Source organism: Salvelinus alpinus, chromosome 16, assembly GCF_045679555.1.
Source record: "Salvelinus alpinus chromosome 16, SLU_Salpinus.1, whole genome shotgun sequence".
NCBI lineage: Eukaryota > Metazoa > Chordata > Actinopteri > Salmoniformes > Salmonidae > Salvelinus > Salvelinus alpinus.
This window is the reverse complement of record NC_092101.1, coordinates 33,420,723-33,436,494: the sequence shown is the minus strand read 5'-3', so window position 1 is coordinate 33,436,494 and position 15,772 is coordinate 33,420,723. Positions and strand designations below refer to the sequence as shown.

General features: G+C 41.6%; 1 protein-coding gene across 4 annotated transcripts in view; it reads right to left on the bottom strand.

Annotated features, from left to right (window-relative positions):
• Window positions 1-15,530, bottom strand: part of LOC139541392 (pre-B-cell leukemia transcription factor 1) — a 97,027-nt gene extending 81,497 nt beyond the window's left edge. For 3 of the 4 annotated variants that reach the window (XM_071345993.1, XM_071345994.1, XM_071345996.1), the window contains exons 1-2: window positions 14,856-15,529; window positions 13,271-13,344 (exon numbers count right to left, since the gene is read on the bottom strand). In XM_071345993.1, the coding sequence (XP_071202094.1) occupies window positions 13,271-13,344; window positions 14,856-15,040 (259 nt within the window). In that variant the 5' untranslated portion in view covers window positions 15,041-15,529. Of the gene's footprint in view, window positions 1-13,270; window positions 13,345-14,855 lie in introns of all 4 variants that reach the window. The other variant, XM_071345995.1, reaches the window with a different exon arrangement.
• Window positions 15,531-15,772: the final 242 nt, after the last annotated feature.

Genomic DNA, 15,772 nt, shown 5'->3' with positions numbered 1-15,772 from the left:
AGGGGTAGGAGAGAGAGTGAGAGGGGAAAAACACGAGTATGCACTGGATTGGATGGTGGTAAATTTGGAAGTCAGCATGGTACACAGAACACTTGAAATGGCCCATTTTACAGCACCGTACTGTACTCCCATCCGCTCCCATCCCACAGGTCATTTGCATACTTCATAACGGATGAAGACAGATGGAGATGACCGTTTTATCAAGGTTATCCTATCCTCCAAACTCCTAAAACCCTCTTTATCTCGCCTCTGTTGACAGAATATTAGGCTATCAACACAATTGCTACATAGCGAAGGGAAATATGAAAACACTGGAGTGGTGATGTGAATGAATGTCAGAGGAGCAAACGACCAATGACAATGTTGTTGTCAATTGACACTTTCATTTATTTGAGTGAAACAATATTAATACAAACAGTACAGGGCAGTACTGTTTTGTTGTTAACAAACAATAAAAAACGTACCTAGACAAAAAAAACATAAACAACTTAACGTTTACATACATTTTCACAAACATGAATGACATCACACTTGCTCAGACCCACATGTTCCCACGGTATTGTCACAGGCCGGCTCATAGCCTGTGACAAAAATGAGGGGACACGAACAACAGGTATAGGCCAATTAAAAAGGTTCTTTATTCTAAACAAAACTATTAACTTTAAACAAAGAAAAAGGAATGAGGTGTGGAAGTATCATAATGTAAGGTGTATGTAAAGTGCATGGATGCGTGAATCTGTGTGTGTGAATATGACTGAATGAGAACTATGCAAAACTACAAAGGAAAAAACAAAACAGGATCATACCTGGAGGAGCAGAGAGAGAGAGAGAGAGATTAGTGAAGCAGCAGTTTAAATACCCTGAGCCCAGGTGACTCCAATCACTAACGACCCTCCTCTGCCTGCAGGAGGAACCGCCCCCTGCACTGCAGAGGAGGGGCCGTGACAGTATCCACACTCAATGTTGTCTGTAATGCTTGTAGGACTCTGCCCCATATGACTTTAAATTGTGTTATGTTGTTTCTGTCTGTAGACAGATTTTTTTCAATATTTAAATCATAAAGCGTTTGATTCTTCCATTCTCTTAACGTTGGAGTATGATTTGACTTCCAGTATTTAAGTAATAGCTTCTTCAATATAAGTGACAAAAATAATATTGTCCAACCCATTGGGAATCTCACCACACTCACACATGCCATGTCTTGACATATGCAGGGGTGATGAAATTCCAATGATCCATCCATCTGAACTCTAACAACAAAATCTACATTATGACATACAATACCAACAAAAAGTCTACCTCCCTGACCAGATCTCTAGTTCACATGTATGTAGAATGAAATGTGGCATAGAGTACAGTTGCATACAGTACAGTACATAGACAGTCCACAGAGAGCAGTATTATCCTTTGTCTGTATGATTAGTCCTTTGGCCATCATTGTTATAGATATAGCTATAGAACTACACTTCCTCCATTTCAGACCCTCAGTCTGACTCCCTGTACCTTCAGTGGCAACCTACTGTATTCCCTATGGGCCGTGGTCAAAAGTAGTGCACTATATAGGGAATAGGGTGCCATTTGGGATGCTATCCTCAATTCTAACAGGAATCACACGCTCAAGGCCACATGTCCGGGGAAAAGAGGTGAGGCCGCAGTGGTTGCAATTTGTAAACGTGCCAACTGACAGTCTCCAAATATGACACACCATCCCAACCATTCCCACAAGGAAGTCTGAGAGTGCCTTCCAAATGGCACCCTATTCCCTACAGTGCACTAATTTTGTCCAGGGCCTCTGGTTGAAAGTTGTGCACTATAAAGGGAATAGGGTGCATTTGGGACGAGCACTGAATGTGACTTCAGTCATCAATCAAATCATACATCCGCTTTTTTTCTTTCTCCTTCCGGGCCAAAGGTGCTGGTGTGTATTACTGCACAGCATCACAGAAAGGAAACAATGGCCATTTATAGAACACAAAGAGGACTTCAGTAAAACTAACTAGTCATATTACTGTACAAGGCCCTCCGTGTGTGGATAACAAAGACCTGTCAAATAATTTAACAGGGCCAAGGTTGGCTTGTAATGAATCAAATGGCCACCTGGACTATTTACTATTTACCGTAAGGTAATAACATTTGATTTGATTTGATTTCATAAAATCTCATGTTCAGAAAAATACAACAAGACAACAGCTTTCTAGACAAAGCAGAGCTTACACCAGCCCTGAGTAAAAATGTTAAATTCTACATTGCAGAAATTAATTGTAGGTTTTGTCATTAAATGTATAGGGCCTCTGACATAACATTCAATACCTGTTAAACAAGCAAATATTACTCCTCAGCACTGGGAGAAATCTAGAAAGCTACAGTAAACATAGCATCAGAGAGGTTATAATGTACAGTATACGTAGTCTCTTACTGTAAAGAGTCTCTTAAAAGGCGTCTGAGGCTTCTATAAGGCTACAAGTTCACAGTCAAAATCTTAAGGATAAAATCCACAATCAGAAATGACATGCATACGTTATTAAAAATAAAATTGGTCAGCCTAAAATGCCCAAAATGCCTCCCCTGGTCAGTGAGCTTTATGATGACATTATTATCATATTATTATTACATTATTATCACATTATGATTACATGAGCTACATATCCTCAAACACACTTTTCAGAAACCTCCTTTACCACATTATCCAGTCTTCCACTAAGCACCCCCCCATCCTCCTCCCCCTCTTCCAGTTCTAAAAGTTACCCGCAATGTCACTTGTGTCTGTGGTCTGTGTACAGGGAAGCCATCCAAAACCACCACGGCGCTGCGTTTCTGCTCCGGAACATTTGTTTCCTTTCAGGGGGCAGGAGGACCAACATGCACCTTCTACTTTTCTACACACACAAACACACATAAACGTCTCGCCTGCTAGGAGGCCATGCCATGAAGCTTGCTGATCTATTCTGGGTGCCCAGATTGGCACCTGAGATAGTGTCCGTGTCCCAGATGGAACACTATTCTCTATATAGTGCACTACTTTTGACCAGGGCCATCATCAAAAGTAGTGCACTATATAGCGAATAGGGTACCTTTTGGGACATATCCATAGAGAAGCGCTTGGTTGGTGTCGCTACAAGGATCCCAACTGGTGGCACAACAATGAGTATGGTTGTATTCAATCATATCACTACAGCTGAGAGTGTGTATGGTGTAGTGTTGATGGACTATAGAAATGATAGATACCAGCAGCACACTGCCGGAAACATGGAAACAATCCTAAACGGAGGCTCATATACAAAAATGTACACTGAACAAAAATATAAATGCAGCATGTAAAGTTTTGGCCCATGTTTCATGAGCTGAAATCCATACGCACAAAAAGCGTATTTTTCTCAAATTAGTTTAAATCCCTGTTAGTGAGCATTTCTCCTTTGCCAAGATAATCCATCCACCTGACAGGTGTGGCATATCAAGAAGCTGATTTAACAGCATGATCATTACACAGGTGCACCTTGTGCTGGGGACAATAAAATGCATCTCTAAAATGGGAGCTTACAATTGGCATACTGACTGCAGGGATGTCCACCAGAGCTGTTTCCAGAGAATTAAATGTTAATTTCTTTACTATAAGCCGCCTACAACGTTGTTTTAGAGAATTTGGCAGTACGTCTAACCGGCCTCACAACCGCAGACCACGTGTAACCATGCCAGCCCAGGACCTCCAGATCCGGCTTCTTCACCTGCGGGACCATCTGAGATCAGCCACCCGGATAACTGATGAAACTGTGGGTTTGCACAACTGAAGAATTTACGCACCAACTGTCAGAAACTGTCTCAGGGAAGCTCATCTGCATGTCCGCTGTCCTCACCAGGGTCTTGACCTGACTGCAGCTCGTCATTGTAACAGACTTCAGTGGGAAAATGCTCACCTTCGGTGGCCACTGGCACGCTGGAGAAGTGTGCTTTTCACGGATGAATCCTGGTTTCAACTGTACCGGGCAGATGACAGACAGTGTGTATGGCGTAGTGTGGGTGAGCGGTTTGCTGATGTCAACGTTGTTAACAGAGTGTCACATGGTGGCGTGGGTTATGGTTTGGGCAGGCATAAGATACAGACAACAAACACAATTGAATTTTATCGATGGCAATTTGAATACACAGAGATATCGTGATGAGATCCTGAGGCCCATTGTCGTGCCGTATATCTGCTGCCATCACCTCCTGTTTCAGCATGATAATGCACAGCCCCATGTCGCGAGGATCTGTACACAATTCCTGCAAGCTGAAAATGTCCCAGTTCTTCTATGGCCTGCATACTCACCAGCCATGTCACCCATTGAGCACGTTTGGGATACTCTGCATCAATGTGTACGACAGCATGTTCCAGTTTCCACCAATATCCAGCAACTTCACACAGCCATTGAATGGGAGGGGGGACAACATTCCACAGGCCACAATCAAGAGCCTGATCAACTCTATGCGAACTCGCTGCATGAGGCAAATGGTGGTCACACCAGAAACTGACTGGTTTTCGGATCCATGCCCCTACCTTTTTATTAAGTACTGTATCTGTGAGCAACATACAGTATGCATATCTGTATTCCCAGTAATGTGAAATCCATTTTCTTATATGAACTGTAACTCATTGCATGTTGCATGTTGCGTTTATATTTTTGTTCACTGTATGTCATTGTCTTAGAGAAACGTATTTTGTAATCAAAGAATATGTAAGAAAATAAAATGACATTCAGGTGTACTATCAGCCTTAATTCACTTGGATTCCTTTCTGTTTTATAGCAAATACAGCATATTTAGAGACAAAAATGTTCCTCCAGCATTTTCTGAGACTACAATTTTGCTCCAGCCTAATCAGAGACTCAAATGATCCTCCAGCCTAATCAGAGACTCAAATTATCCTCCAGCCTAATCAGAGACTCAAATGATCCTCCAGCCTAATCAGAGACTCAAATGATCCTCCAGCCTAATCAGAGACTCAAATGATCCTCCAGCCTAATCAGAGACTCAAATGATCCTCCGGCCTAATCAGAGACTCAAATGATCCTCCGGCCTAATTAGAGACTCAAATGATCCTCCAGCGTATTCAGAGACTCAAATGATCCTCCAGCGTATTTAGAAACTCAAATGTTCCTCCAGCATATTTAGAGACTCAAATGACCCTCCAGCATATTTAGAGACTTAAATGATCCTCCAGCATATTTAGAGACTGAAATGATCCTCCGGCATATTTAGAGACTGAAATGATCCTCCGGCATATTTAGAGATTGAAATGTTCCTCCAGCATATTTAGAGACTGAAATGATCCTCCAGCATATTTAGAGACTGAAGTGTTCCTCCAGCATATTTAGAGACTGAAATGATCCTCCGGCATATTTGGAGACTGAAATGATCGTCCAGCATATTTAGAGACTGAAATGATCCTCCAGCATATTTGGAGACTGAAATGATCCTCCAGCATATTTGGAGACTGAAATGATCCTCCAGCATATTTACAGACTGAAATGTAGAGATAAAATGTTTCTTGTGAGAATGCTTCCCAGTGACACAGTGGGAGTCGAGGAAGATATAATGAGCAACAGAAGCTGATTACCGCCATACATTAGACTGTATAATTATGAGATTTGCATAACGTTAGACGGGTGGGTTCTTCCAAGGAGGATATTTAGGCTGAATCTCTTCATCTTTGCTACACATTAACACAGATGAAACAGTACAAATATTATCTGTACAATGATTAATGATACAGGTGATGTAAGAGGCAGTCTGGTTGTGGTTAATCTACTGAATGCTAAAATAATCAATAATCTTACAATAATTCCAGTTTAGTCAAACACGGCCAGATCTTTGGTCTAGTTCTACATACATGTACAATATGTAGTACAACACAATAGTGTCAACACTACAATAAAAGCATCATAATCTGATAAACTTCACAGAAATGTATAATATATTATGTTTCTTTGAAATGAGGACAAAAATATACAATGGTAATTGCCTTGTCTTTCTCCCTGAAGGAAATACAAGCCTATTGGGAGAGAAAGAGCTCCGTTTCCTAGTAATGGGCCACACACATACATAATTCTGCTTTCAGGAAAACCCACTCAGATATGTACATAATGCATTCACACAACACAACACATATCTTGTTAGTGATAATGCAATAGCAGATTGAGGACAGATAATGCCCACACACACAAAATATACACACCGTACACACCATACGCAGACCACACGCAGCTCCTGTACTGTAAAGTGCCAGAGCAACTGCTTTAGTGTTAAATATCAGATGCAAATGAAAAGAGAACATCTATCATGACTGTAATGTGTCCTGATGGGAGTGGGCTCTCCCCTGTGAGGAGCCAGGCCGGGGGCCGGAAAGAGGCAGGGAGGGAGCAGGGTGATGTATGGAGGAGCTGGATGGGAGGTGAAAAGCGTAGCGAGACAGACGGGGGAGGCGAGGGGAAGAGAGAGGGGGAGGAGGATGGGGGTAACACAGTCCTGCCGCCCGCCAGAATCCTGAGGGCCCAGGGCAAAAGGGGAATAAATGTTGATTAGTGTTGATTTTATCCAACGAGCACCCGGCAACTGACAGTGGGACTAAGCTGCCGCGAAAGGCAACCATTAATCTTAGTCTGGTTTAAGTAGTGTATATTAATTTGTGTCATTTCCACTACGCGGAAAGAGGCCTCTCCCTCTCTGTCTACCTCTCTCCCGTGCTCTCTCTTTCCCTTTTTCAATCTCTCCTGCTCTCTTTCTCTCTCTCTGCTTTCTTTTTCTCCCCCTCTCTTTCCCACTCTCCCTCTTTCCCTCCCTCTCTCCATCTCTCTTGATAAAAGCTCTAGCGTTTGAAGGCTGTGTCGGTGGAGCGGCGCTCTGTCAGCGGTACAGGGGAAGCCTGGAGGTAGCGCCTGCTCGGAGCAGCTCGGAGCAGCAGGGGAGTGTGTAGGAAATGAGATTCAAAGCCCTGCATTAAGGAAAATTAACTCCTGGGGGGTTGGTATGGCAACCACATTCGAAAGTGCCGTTGCATGTTCAATTTAATGTACATAACACATTTGCGGATTTCAATAAATATTAGAGAAAGCTAGCAGCACACAAAAAAGAGCCAAGGCAGACCACATCTTTACAGAGATCATTATTGAAAAAAGGAGTAAAAAAAGCAAGCAGAGTCAGATGTACACCACCATATCCCATCTTACAGCAGTGGATGCTGTGGTCTGTTAATTCTGTCTGGTGAGGCATGAGGGCTAAATCCAACCAGTTATACATTTTATACATTTCATTCACCACAATGACTGGGATATGCTTTATTTTGGAGACCACAAGCGCATAATCTTCATTTTTAATGAATAGCATTTAACATTGCCCTGATGCCGTAACAGGAAAAATGACAGTAATTTTAGTAGCTAGCTCACCAGCCTATGAAAGAGGAATTTGACTTACATGGGTCTTTCCTCTTGTGTTTCTTATTTCTCAGTCCTCGCTGTCTTTCTGTCTTACTCGCTTTCACACGCAACATAGACACTTGCTCCCTGTCATCATCACTGGGATAACATCACAGGAAAACATTGAGGGGGAAAAACAACACCTCAACGCGAAACCGCTAGATCAATTTCACGGTCACCACCATCAGGATTTTTTCCATTTTTTCAGCAGTGGTTGCAAGGGTATGATTAAACAGAGATATTTGGATGATTAAACAGAGAGATATTTGGATGATTAAACAGAGAGATAGGAGGGAAACAGCTGTGGAGAACACACACACAGACACACACACAGAGACACACATACATACACACACAGAAACACACACACAGAGACACACATACGCACGCACGCACGCACGCACGCACACACACACACACACACACACACACACACACACACACACACACACACACACACACACACACACACACACACACACACACACACACACACACACACACACACACAGAGAGACACACATAGACACACACACACACACACACACACCCACACACACACACACACACACACACACACACACGCACACATACACACACACACACACGCACGCATGCACACACACATACACACACACACACACACACACACACACACACACACACACACACACACACACACACACACACACACACACACACACACACACACACACACACACACACACACACACACACACACACACACACTCTCTCTCTCTCTCTGAATACTGCTGCGTCAGCATAGAGGAGCAGGCTGGATAAAAGACAAAAGCTGTTGCATGTATTAACATCAACACTCCCAGTCAGTGCACTAACAGACAAGGACAGGAGGGGGATGCATATCACTGCGACACAACATTCTATATCTGAGTAGACTTCCTCCTGTTTTGATTCGATGGAAATAAGCTGTTACGCTCAGCTCCCGAGTGCCGCAGTGGCCTAAGACACTGCATCCCAGTGCAAGAGGTGTCACTGCTTGTGTCCCATAGGGTGGCACACAACTGGCCCAGCATCGTCTGGGTTTGGCCGGGGTAGGCCGTCATTGTAAATAAGAATTTGTTCTTAACTGACTTGCCTAGTTAAATAAAGGATAAATAAAATGAATAGTTTACATTAGCTCTGAACAGGCCCCGGCCAAGCCTATGCTTGCGTCCCAAAATGGCACCCTATTCCCTTTATAGTGCACTATTTTGACCAGGGCCCATAGGGACCATTGTGCACTATATAGTAAATGTTCCCTGCTACTTACAAAAATCATGCTACTAAAGTGACACCAGAGGGATTTAGATAGAGAGCGTACTGATATGTCAATATTAGCCTTTTGACTACCAGCAGTTTGGCATTGGCAATGCACTCTCAAAATAAAACTAATGTGCTAATCTATAAAAAATATATATATACTGTATATACAGTCAAACTGTAAATCCCTATGGGTTTCTATCCCTATGGGTTTCTAAAAACAGGTTTGCTTCTGCGGATAATGACGGCTAACATAAATTGTTTATATTACGATGGTGTGCTGTGGTTTGTAGGGTTCTGACTGGACTTAGAGTAAAAATATGCAGATTCCAAGCCATCTGAATGGACTGACAACTCAATGTAGTGTAGTGTACTGTATCTCTCTGACTGCGTCCCAATATACGCATCCCAAATGGCACCCTATTCCCTGTGTAGTGCACTACTTTTGACCAGAGGCCATATGGTTCTGGTCAAAAGTAATGCACTATATATAGGGAATAGGTCGGCATTTGAGACACATCCTCTGTAATCAGATCTCTGGCTAATTTCACCCGTGTTAAATATTACTCGGCTGCCCTCTGAAAAAAAACTACATTTCACCATTCAAAAAACAACATTACATCACTCCGCTAGTCATTTTTATAAATGGAGCATGCCCAAGGCGTGAAACCTTACACTATTCAAACAAGGCCACCAGAAAACTGGCCTTTTGTTGAGGTTGAGAGAAAAAAAACTAAACAGCCAGTCAGAGCAGCAGGAATGCGTCCGAAATAGCACCCTATTCCCTATATAGTGCACTACTTTTGATCAGGGCACATAGGCCTCTGGTCAAAAGTAATGCACTATATAGGGAATAGGGTGTCATTTGGGACATAGCCTACATTTACTGAGCAAGTGTCTCAGTGTCGCAGAGAGGTTATGTTTGACACTGTTGGAGATTTATGATGTTGACGAGGTGTTTATAGAAGTCAATTCATTTTAGCAAATTTTCTTAAGCACCATTTTGGATGATGTCAACAGTTTTCTCATCAAAAGGAGAAGCAAGGTCCTTTAGACCAGTTCCAAAAACCACCTGTGAAATGTTTTTAAAAGCATGATTAAAACAGATATTTTTTTTACAATCCTTTACATTTAGTTTTATAATGTTGTGTTGAAGATATGGTTAGGGTTTAATTACACTTATCTCCCATTTTGACACATTCATCTCATGATTAATAAAGTTAGAAATATTTTTATAAACATGATGTAAGATTGAGTTGTGTCACATTCTATATTCTATAATGCGTTGAGTTTGCAGAAGGTTAAGGTTTCATGGCGCAGTAGCATTGGAGTCAAATTATTTGGGTGTATTTTTGGAAAGCACCCTGTGCCAATACCTCTTATAATGTGGCTCAGGCTTGATACTTTGTAGCCTACTGTCACAGACAAGACCTTTAACACTGAGTTCAACTTCTCTTTCTTATTCTTCTCACAGTGAACACTAATCCACTTATCCAACAGTAATCTTTGGAGTGTGTGTCAAAATCTAACTGTTTTTAAATGTAATAATCCATACAGGTGAGGTGTAAATCTATTTTTATCAAGTATTATACACACACACACACACACACACACACACACACACACACACACACACACACACACACACACACACACACACACACACACACACACACACACACACACACACACACACACACACACACACACCGTACGCCTCTGAGTGAAAAGTAACATTCTTTTAAGTCGAGAAAGACAACCAAAATATGATCGCGATGAAACTAAGCAGTCAAGGATGGAAAAAAGAAACCAGTGTCTGAAATAAGAAAAGAAAAGAAAGATGCCTACCCTGGGTGGAAATAAAGTGTCCCTTCTCCTTTCCTCTGGGGTGCGAGCAGTGCACAGCAGTGTGCTTGTTTATAGTGAGTAGTCGTTCTGCTGGGCACCGATCACTCACCACACCACAGTATCCCAGTACAAATACACAGAGTGGGTCAGGAGTTCAGGAGTTACTCAACGCTGCCTGCCTGTCCTGCCTGCCTGAGCATGGCATTATATCATTTCCTGACGCCCGCAGGTGATGTCAGTTTTTCTAGTACTGGGGACAGTCAGAGACGTAAATTGCGTAGTGGAGATGGAGGGGAGAGATAATCCCGTTTACTAAAACCAAATTCAAAAAAATATATATTTGTAAAAACAAAAAACTGTAAATTAAGGTTTTGAAATAAAAGCTACTTCATTTAATAAAAATAATACTACTAATAAAAAATATATATATATTTGAATGTACTATATGCAGTTATTATATCAATTCACAGCTCTCAAATGTTGCTATGACAAAATTATACAAATAAATACAAATGGCAAATGATAGTCTTATCAGAAAGAAAAACATATATGTTACAATAAGCCATTAACAACACAGTTATCCTAAGTGAATATCATGTGGTGTAAAAAACACTCTAGAAATAGCCTTAATGTCTCTGGTGCATTCAGACATATTTAATGGTTAAAAACAAGACAGATTCCAGAGCAGTAGCAGCAGCAGAGGTCTGTGCAGTCAGTGAGTTCTGCTCTGAGCTTTATTTACTTTAAGACCTAACAGAAACCGTGCTCAACTCAACACAGCTTCACTGGGGCTAGTCTGTAGTCTGTACTGTGGCAGGCAGAGTTGTAATAATGTTTAAAAAACAGATAAGTTTTTTTACTGAGAGAATCATCATAAGGTTTTTAATACTTTGGCACCCAGACGAGAGGACCCAGTCGAGGTTTCTTTAACAGAGATGTGCTCTAGACTTCAGCAGCTGAACCCCTTTCAAAAATATTTTCAAAACTACCTCTGACAAGTTAATTCTAACACCTTATACAGCAACATTAGAGGGTGGATGAAACGATGTCTCATACAGTATATGAAAGGGTAGAGATGTTCAGAACCATGTGCTGTATTTACAGTAGTATATCATACATCTATATTCAATTGATATAATGAACTTAATTTCCTTCAAACACAGCAGGTATGTGTAACTAAACCTCCTCTGAAAAGAGGTGGTCAGACTCAAGAGACATTCTCCTTCAGGAGAAACAGAAACCTAGGCTATTGGGATGGTCGGGTCGTAGCCAGCTGAGAGAGATGAGAGAGAAAGCACAGCACTCCCAGACAGGACCAGATCCAAGTGACTTTGTACTCCATGTGGAGACAAACTTTGGATGAACTCTGAAAAACGCCAGGGAGTAACACACTATGCATAACTGTGTCACTCACTCCCCCTCCAAAACCCTACCAAGACAACAGAGAAAGGAAAGAGAGCCAGCGGGCTTCAAAAGGCCCCCTGCTCCCCTTAGACACTGGCCCAATTGAGGGTGCGCTACATGGGGCAGGAGGACTGGGTCGTTGGGGAGTGGAGGTGGAGGGTGGCGGGGGGTTGAACTTCATTGAAAATGAAAACGTCATGTAAAAGTAGAATTACATACACACAGGGAATAAAATATACAACACAACCCATCACCTCCACACACAGCTCCACAGCAGTGAAGCATGAAGTATGGACCAAGTGAGAGCGGAGAGATAATAAAAATGATATCTCTTTTATCCTCTATCTATCTATCCCATTTTATTTCATGCACTAATGACTGTGAAACACAGTGGAGTCACCTCCACATCAAACCCAGACAGCGATAGCATCTCAATATTTCACAAGTACAAATTTAAAGGAGTCCTCATTCCACGCCATATCTTAGAACGGGGACATGATAGAGGAGATGTATACACACTATCGCCCCTGAGCAGCTCTGAATTCTATCTGTGACAATTTCAGAAATGTCAAAGGGAAAAGGGGTTTGTATTCTGGAAAGACGAGGTATGTTATGCCTCTCCCTAAGTCTGATGTCACTACATCTGCTCTTAGTGCAATTATTCTGGCGACAAGGTCTCTCACAACAGCACAGACAAATGGAGAGACACACACAAGTGAATTAAATGAGACACACAGCAGAGAGGTTTGACAGCTAGCACACAAGGGCGAAACATTATGATGAAGACGGTAATTTAGCTTTCAACACTTTCCATCATCAACACCATCAAACCTTTAGATGTTTGACACTATAATTGGAAAAGATGTTCAATGAAGTAGCACTGACTGTAGCGCTGTGTAATAGCACAAAATGGATTGCACTCCCAAAACATGTGCAAATTGTAAAAACACAGGTCTGAAAAATAGGCAAATTTGTTTTTCTCTTCTCAGATAAGAATGTAATTCAAGTCACATTGAAAAACATGCATGCATGCCCTGGCTGCAACAAGTTCATCTATGTGAATGGCTGTGAATTGTAGGCTAAAACGCGCTTTCTCTGAAGATATTAATGAGTCCTACACAGAGCGCATACAATGTCCCCTTTACGTGGGCTTCTGTAGCCGAAGAAGAAGGCACTTTTAGTATTTCTAGGTAGTTAGTAGACCTATAGTTTTTCGTTCAAATTGTGTAGGTCTGTATTTGACGTGCATTCAATAGCCCAGTAGATAACTTTAGAAAACGCATTGGGCCTACCTGTTTTTTCTTTGATTTCACACAAAACGTTGAAGAGAGCAGGCTTCATCCTGTGGCAATTCAAGGCGTGTTTCCTATAAAACAAAAAAAAGTAACTTCAACAATTCACATCAATCCTAAAAGCGTTAGCCTAATAACATAGTTATAATGGTTTTATTGAAGCATGTAGCCTACGACGCAAATTATGTAGACAGGCAAATATGTGATGCAAATGTTGCGGATCACGTCAACCTTTTATTGCTAACCTGCTGTATTTGTATATGCGTGCTTAATCTCGAAAGTAAGATAGCATATGTAATATTTAAAATGACATGTTAATATTTATATTATTATTATTGGAAGCAAGTAAAGAAAGTAAACTGGAATACATTGTATATAGACTTGTTTTTTTTCACTGTATCATTGACTATATGTTTGTTTTACTCCATGTGTAACTATGTGTTGTTGTATGTGTCGAACTGCTTTGCTTTATCTTGGCCAGGTCGCAATTGTAAATGAGAACGTGTTCTCAATTTGCCTACCTGGTTAAATAAAGGTTAAATAAAATAAATAAATAAATAAATATAGCTACTTGTTACTGCCTAAAAATGTAATGCAACACATTTTTATGTTCTGGACTGATTGAGCAACAATAGGGGTACAATAATTTATAAACAGTTTTGCATATGTATTTTTGTTGTTTAGAATGGTTAAGTATTCTCAACAATTATGAAATGTCTTGTTTGTTGTTGAATTTGTATAAATTACAGTCATGTTCATCGCAGTGCAACACAGGACAGTGGAAAAACGTTGTCCATAGAGTTTCATTGTATTTTGAAAGATTCCTCTCTGCTGCTCGCCCTCCACCGTGAAGGCTAAACACAGCCTACGCGCGCCGCGCGTCAAAGCACTTCGCTTTAGAGTCAACTGGATATCTAATAACTGGATGTAAATGATTTATCTTAAATTACTATGAATGGCCCATTGTATAGCCCATGTAAATAACAAATGATAGTCTATAATAGCGTATTCTAGATTTCTATAAAATGTAGGCTATGCCTTATCAGTTGTTGTATTTTGACTGGAGTGACAGAGAGAGAGAGAGAGCTGTGCTTGCACAAAAGTTCATCGAAATTATGATGTTGTCAATCAATGTGATGCTGGTTATTTTTATGACAAATCGCATCTACAAACTTGAGATGTCAGATTTGTACGTCGTTATTGATTTGTCAGAAGTGTGAAAACACTTCGAATCTATAGTGAAAACACTTTGAATCTACGTTATACGTTATACTGCTGCAATATTATATAATTTCTGGAAATTCAGGAAAAATTGATATGTCCACTATACTAATAATAAGATAACTTCAAAGTTGAAATGTAGTCTGCTACACTGTGGATGTTATTATTTCTCCAAATGCGCGCTCGCCCGCTTGGGCTCGAATGCGTAATTCTTCTCCATTTCATCAATATAATATTTTTCACTAGAAATCTGACTGACTTGAAACGTCTTATTATCCATCGTAATTTAATGCATACAGTAGTTTGCCACACATTCCTTGTCCGTGTTGACAAGGTAGGCTACTGCGCACATCTGGCACCTTACCTGGCTTGAGCTTCGTCCAGACTCTGATCTGTGATGGTCATTATTTGCTGTAAAATGTCTCCAATGTCCTGTTTTCTCCCATCGCCTTCCGTTCCTCCCGTGCCTTCCATGTGTTGCGACAGGCCGGGGTGCCCTGCCATCCCTACTCCCGCATGAGAGTGCATCAACCGCGGCTGCTCGTCCATTTCTTCCGATCTATTTATAAACTCTCACCTCCGCGTCAATCTCCCAAAAGAGAATCCTTGACCAATTTCCGACCTTCCCACCCGGGTTTGGGGTTCCACGTTTTGATTCGCACTCTCGCGCTCCGGTGTTCTCCAAGACACAGAGTCAGAGGGGAAGCCCTCTTTCTCGCTCTCTCTGCTCTTCCAGCTGGTCTGAAGTTAATCTGAAATCTGATCTGAAATGCTGCCTTGTGCAGATCAGACTGCGTGTAAAAGATAAGCAGACTTCAACAACAACTATGAATCTGGACGCTTCTTCCTTTCACGTGTCAGAGCCTGTGTCTTCCCGAAACACAATCCCCTTTTCTCCGAGAGACAGCGCCGTATCTAAGGTGAGTTATGGAAACCTGAATTGCAGGCTATTTCGATTTATTCCATCCGCTTGCTTTTGTTGCATACAGTACGGAACGGCAGTCACTGGAAGGCAGCACATAGCGAGAGTATAAAAGTCAGACTCCGCCTACGCGACATGATTGGGAATAGAGACCATTTAGCCCCACCTTGAGGTGCCTCTCGTGAAACGTCAATCATAGCGCTGTGTGAAGGAGCAAAGCTAGGAGATGTGGCCAGCTGTAAGCACTGGGACAGTTCAGAGTGGCAACCATGTGATGGATAGAACCTAAACTACAAATAAATAATAGTGGGTTGACACAAGAGGTCTGCGGTAGTTTTCCCCTCTGACCACACAAGCAT